Source organism: Trachymyrmex septentrionalis, unplaced genomic scaffold (genome assembly GCF_001594115.1).
Source record: "Trachymyrmex septentrionalis isolate Tsep2-gDNA-1 unplaced genomic scaffold, Tsep1.0 scaffold9, whole genome shotgun sequence".
Taxonomy (NCBI): Eukaryota; Metazoa; Arthropoda; class Insecta; order Hymenoptera; family Formicidae; genus Trachymyrmex; species Trachymyrmex septentrionalis.
Window position 1 is genome coordinate 1017766 of NW_017306091.1, and position 6280 is coordinate 1024045.

Below are 6280 nucleotides of genomic sequence, written 5' to 3' on the forward strand. Positions count from 1 at the left end.
CAAAATACAATAACAAAATGAAATATCAATGCTAACATCATTACAGAATACGTATTTTCGATATTGTCGACAAATCTACAAAAATAGAAAAATTTTAAACGATTATCGCATTGAGTCAATAAGACACTATATATATTCAGAGATACATATTTCTAAATATTAATCTAAACATAAAATAAACAGATTATCATTTATAATATCTAATACATTTCTAATTGAATATTTCAAATAAATAAAGTGTACAAAATTAATGTAATTATTACATTATGTAATTGTTATATATGCTAATAAGAAAACTCTAATTAAATAAGTTCTATAACTGCCAATCTGCCTGAGAATAAAACGTAATAAAGTTTTCAATGAATATGATCACCGAATTGAAAAATAAAGAGAAAACGTACATATCTCATTCCACACATATTAAAGATTAATCTATTATTAATTTGCTATAATAAATATAAATGAAGATAAAAAATTTTAACATCTAAAGATTAAGACGGACTTGTAGAAAATATATTCAATAATGCTTCTAAATTAATTACATTAAATGTTCTAGCATAATAAAAATTCATACCTGATAAGACGTAAATGGGTTTCTATGATGTTGTTCAAAACTTCATTGAAATTTTTGCATGAAATCAAATCAGTTAATCGACATCTAAAGTTTTCTAATTGGCCACAAATGTGAAGAATTATTAAAATTAGAAAAATATCTACACATATGTAAATGATAGCTGCTAAGAAGGTTGTAAAGCTATGAATAAAAAATGTCAATTCAAATTGCGGACTCTTATCTGTATTGTAAAAATAATAAGTCTTCAACGGTAACGGTTTATTTACACTCGTGAAATTCGTTATTACGTATATTACTGGAATGCCAAAACAAGGTGGAATGATTACTGCGAGAACCGCTATTACCATGAAAACATATCCAATTATCATAATTAATCGTGCTATTTGTGCTTGTTTTATCATCACATTTCTTTCTTTATCTTGTTTAAATGCTATCCAATCTTCCGCCATCATATTTACAATTGACAGTACAACTTAAAAATATAAATAACTATAGATAAAACATAAGCATTGCTAAAGGCGTTAAAATAGTGAATTATTCGGACATATGTTACTATTTGTAAACTACTATTCATCAAAGAAAAAAATATATACATATTTTATTATTTATTTTCATGTACGTTGATATGTAAAAGTAAATCATACATAATTCTTGTTTTCTTCTATTATAATCCACAATACATTTCTATCAACAATACATTATAATTATTTGTCATATGACAATTTAACAAAGTGATGGAATATAACACTAAATATTTTATTTTATATAATTCTGGACATACCCGTTTGTTTCCGACGCATAATGATGTATCTGACTGATATTATCAGTTGCGGTAACATTGTATGTAAATTATCTATTACATGTACCATATTACCCCAAACTTCTATAACCGCATATATCATCGGAACATTAGAAATAAATATTAATAAAATAAAAATGATGCCGACCCAAATTTCGGACCACAAACTTTTCTCAGTGCATTTGTTAAGTTTAGGCCATAAGCCCACCATTTCAAATCCAAAACGATGTAGATTAACAGCCCACAAAAAATCTAATAATTTTTATACGATATAAGCGATTTGAATAAAATAATTGCAAATTAACTTTTAAATTATTAAATGTTTATACGGAACAAAAGTTAATGATACTGAAATATCTCTCAAGAATATATTTACAATACAAAATTATAAAAATTTGTTTACTGTATACATTAAATGCGACCAATAATGTAGGATGCAATTAGTACCTTTGTATCCTGGAGATTTTGTAATATCCATGTCGAAAACTAGAACATCAAGAAGATCTCGTTCTTTTCAAGGTTTGATGCAGAATGATTATTACGCATGCTCTCCATACAAATGTAAAAACTCAGCACCCTTGTTAAATGCGGATAACGTGGTATTAAATATTAAGAATGGATCTCTAACTACTGATATTGTAAGAAAATGTCATAAACGTTCAATTTATAAAGGGCATTTATGCCCAGTTTAATAAAATATGAGAAAATATTGCATCACATCGTAAGTTTGCCGAATACACTTGAACAATTTTTTTATGTTGCATATTGCTCCATTATATATGCATTTACTGTAAAACTCCATTACATTTTTAATACGACATTCTATAGTAAAAATTATATAAAAAAAGAGATAATATAAAATTGCATGTTACGCATATCTTCAAATATCTCTTTTAAAGACTTATCGATTGTTACAGCAAACGTAAGAGAATATAATATCATTTCTACGTTATAAATATATTGTAATTCATTATTCACAATTCCATTTCCAATGATAAAATTTCGATGCCTTATAACAGCAATTTTTTTATAATGTGTGTTGCTTTCAATGATCTGGCATCTCTTTTTGCTGTGAGACCAATTTTGTTTTAACATTTTTCTGTTCATCAAAGATAAAATAGCACTTCTAAAAATTAATGTAAGTGATAAAACTGACACAGATGCACTAACGTATAGTTAGTATCAATAAAACTATATACACATATATACATTGAAAAAAAATTTCTGAATGTAAGTAATTTGTTTCTTAAATAATTCTAAGTAAACATTTTTTTACTGCAAGTAAATACTTTTAAAAGTAATATATGTTTACATTTAATAAATATTTGCTTGCAGTAAAGAAATGTTTACTTGGAATTATCCAAGAAATAAATTACTTAGATTTAGAAAACATTTTTTCAGTGTATATACAGAGTGAGGAAAAAATACCGAGATCCCGAAATATCTCGAAAGATATAAGTTTCATGGAAAACTGAATTTACTTTAACACAAGAACCCGGACCGAAAGATTTTTTTCGATTTGGTTCCCGTGTTCCGGTTTAATAAAATATCAAATAAATGTTTCGGTTTCAGTTTCGGTTTTTTTTTCAGTAAAGAAAACCGAATCCGTAAAAATTATGGTTTTTCAATGATTTTTTTCGGTTTTACTTATTTGCTTTATTGCATTTATTTTTTAAATTTGTTCTATTAAGAAGAAGAAGAAGGAGGAGAGGGAGAAGAGAGAGAGAGAGAGAGAGAGAGAGAGAAAGAGAGAGAGAGAAAACGTGTTCACCCGTTCTAGAGAACCTAGTCGAAAAGAGGCAAATTGATCACATGACTTTGAATAAAAATTATCTAAATATTATTTTAGGGATATTTCTCTCAATCCTTTCTTACAACTTATTTGATTCTTATGGATAAATCTCACTTATTACATAAAGTCTACATATGTATTCTTGAATTTCATGACTTAAAATAAATTCTTGCAACATGTTGGTGAGGAATAATTACATAAAAAAATACTAGTATTTTAAAACAAGTTTATATTAAATATGTCTCGCGATCTCACCAGATTTCTTATATCATATGAGGTATTGGAAATATTTACATTGTGATTGTTAAGAGAGCTGGCGATAGTAATACTGGATTGAATATTGGTGATTTAAACGAAGGAATGGGCAGAAAGATTGAGAACAAAGATAAAGAAAAAATTAAGAACTGAAAAAAACCGAAAAAGAACCAAAACAAAACCCATAAAATTTTACCAGTTCGGTTATGATTTCGGTATTATAAATCATACAAAATTTAGGTACAGTTTCGATTTCGATGTACTAAAAAAAAAGGGTTCCGAAACGGTTTTCGGTTTCAATTTTGGTTCGGTCTAGGTCTTTGCTTTAACAACCTCAATATCAATAAAAATAAATATTTCATCATAAAAAAGACACAATTTAATATACTTTTACTTAATTTTTATAAATAAATTATTGAAAGGAATTATAAATCTCTCTGTTTTGTCACAGAAATACGTAAATTAGTCTATTAACGTAATTAATTAAAAATTACTATAATAATGATGATCTTCCAGGTCTTTCACAAAACGTGATTGTACAATACATTAACACTTTCCATTATTAATATATAATTACGTTTTATTATAAACAATCAAATAAATAAATGATAATTTTTAGATAACTTATTAAATTGAGAGATAAACAGAAAATACATGCTGTATTTAATTCCATACGCATTAAAGATTACTATCTTTGTTACAATAAAAGAACTGTAAATAAAAAATTTTATTATTTAAAGTTTAAAATGTTTACGCGAAAATTTTTAATAATGTTTCTGAATTAATTTTATTAAATATTCTAGTGTTATATTAAAAATTCATACCTGATAAGACGTAGATGGGTTCCTACGATGTTGTTTAAAACTTTATTAAAATTTTTGCATAAAATTAAGTTAATTAATCGATATCTAAAATTTTCTAACTGACCACAAATATGAAGAATCATTAGTACTAGAAGAATATCTACGGACATGTAAATGGTAGTTAATAACAAGGACGTTATGATATGAATGAAAAATGTCAACTCAAATTGAGGACTCTTATTTATGTCGTAGAAATCGTATGTTGCCAACGGTAAAAATTGTCGTCGATCCGTGGAATTCGTTATGTGTATTACTTGAATGCCGAAGGAAGGATAATGAATGTGAAAGACTCTATTATTATAAAAACATATCCAATCATCATAATTAATCGCGCTGTTTGTGCTCGTTTTATCATCACATCTCTTTTTCTATCCAGCTTAAAAGCCATCCAATCTTCTGCCATCATATTTACGATTGACAAGAAATCTTGAAAATATAAATAACTACAGATTAAATACAAGCACTGTTAAAAGCGTTGAATATTGAATTATTTAAATTTATATTGTTATTTGTAAACTATTGCATCAAAGAAAAAATCATGTACATTTTATAATTTGTTTCTATATATATAGTTATATATATAGTTACTATATAGAAGTAAATTATATATAATTTCTTACTATACTTCAGATACATACATATTTGTAATTATAATTCTTCGTCATACGACAATTTAATAGTCAACGGAGTATAATGATAAACATTAGGGATGCACCAGATATCCGGAAAATATCCGGTACCCACTATTATCCGGCACTTTTTTACTATCCGACCGGATAGCCGTAGATAATATCAGTATCCGGGAATATATCCGATTAAATTTTGGTATCATTAAATTGTTGATTTTTTCTTATACAATGTATTCTAGAAATAAGTGTGCATATTCATGATGTTATAATATCTTATACATCGTTGCAAAATTACAATCTTTTTCCTTATAGGCTTTTTTCTTTTTTTTGTTTTTTTAGAAGATACTTTCTCGGAATCCGATTGAATATTCGGAAAGTGTCGGACAAATTGTCTTCTCGGATATCTAATGTTACGTTCTGTCCAGATATCCGGTATCCGGTAATTTTATGATCTGGTACATCTCTATTAAACATTTTATTTTATAATATTTTTTTATATAATTCTGGATATACTTGTTTGTTTCCATCGTATGATAACGTATTTCACTGATATTATTAGCATGGCTAACGTTGTCCGTAAACTATTTATGACAGATATCATATTGCCCCAAACTTGTATAACTGTACATATCATCGGAACGTTAGAAACAAATATTAATAAAACAAAAATAATGTCGACCCAAATTTTTAACCACAAGTTCTTTTTATTACATTTGTTGGGTTTAGGCCACAAGCCTACCATTTCTAAACTTATACGATGTAGCTTAACTGCCCACAAGAAATCTAGTAAAATTTACAATATAAGCGATTTAAATAAAATAATAGTAAAGTATAAAATAATATTAATTAATATTCATATTATTAAATGATTATTTAGAAGTTAACAATAATACAATACCTCAAGAATGCAAAATTATACAATTTATTTATTATATATATATATAATAAATATATTAAACACAGATAACAAGCAAATTATGTAATATTAAATTGATACCTTTGTATCCTGAAGATTTTGTAATATCCATGTTGAAAACTAAAAACGTGAAAAACGTGTCGTTCTATTCACAGTATGAAGTAAAATGATCACCACGCATGGTCTCCACACTAACGCAAAAACTCGTCTGCCTTGTCAAACGCGACTGATGTAGCATTAAATATTAAGAATGCTATCCTCAATTACAGATATTAATATCATAAGAAAAAATTTTATAAATGTTTAAGTTATAAAAATTGTTTATGTCTGGTGTAATAAAATAAGAGATAAAAACGTTGTATCGTGTCATAAATTTATCGAACTTGCTTAAAAAGTTCTTTCCATGTTTTATGTTGCTCTATTATATATATGCTTTTCATATTGCTTCATTA

At 26.5% G+C, this 6280-nt stretch overlaps 1 protein-coding gene and 1 pseudogene across 1 annotated transcript in view; both read right to left on the reverse strand.

Moving 5' to 3' along the window:
- The window catches only part of LOC108755621, a 2102-nt gene extending 251 nt beyond the window's left edge, over positions 1–1851 (reverse strand). Inside the window, exons 1-4 of the mRNA XM_018498736.1 lie at positions 1821–1851; positions 1356–1625; positions 575–1046; positions 37–75 (exon numbers count right to left, since the gene is read on the reverse strand). Coding sequence (XP_018354238.1) covers positions 37–75; positions 575–1046; positions 1356–1625; positions 1821–1851 — 812 coding nt within the window. The remainder of the gene's footprint in view (positions 1–36; positions 76–574; positions 1047–1355; positions 1626–1820) is intronic.
- Positions 1852–4225: 2374 nt separating this feature from the next.
- LOC108755838 lies at positions 4226–5940 on the reverse strand (annotated as a pseudogene).
- Positions 5941–6280: the final 340 nt, after the last annotated feature.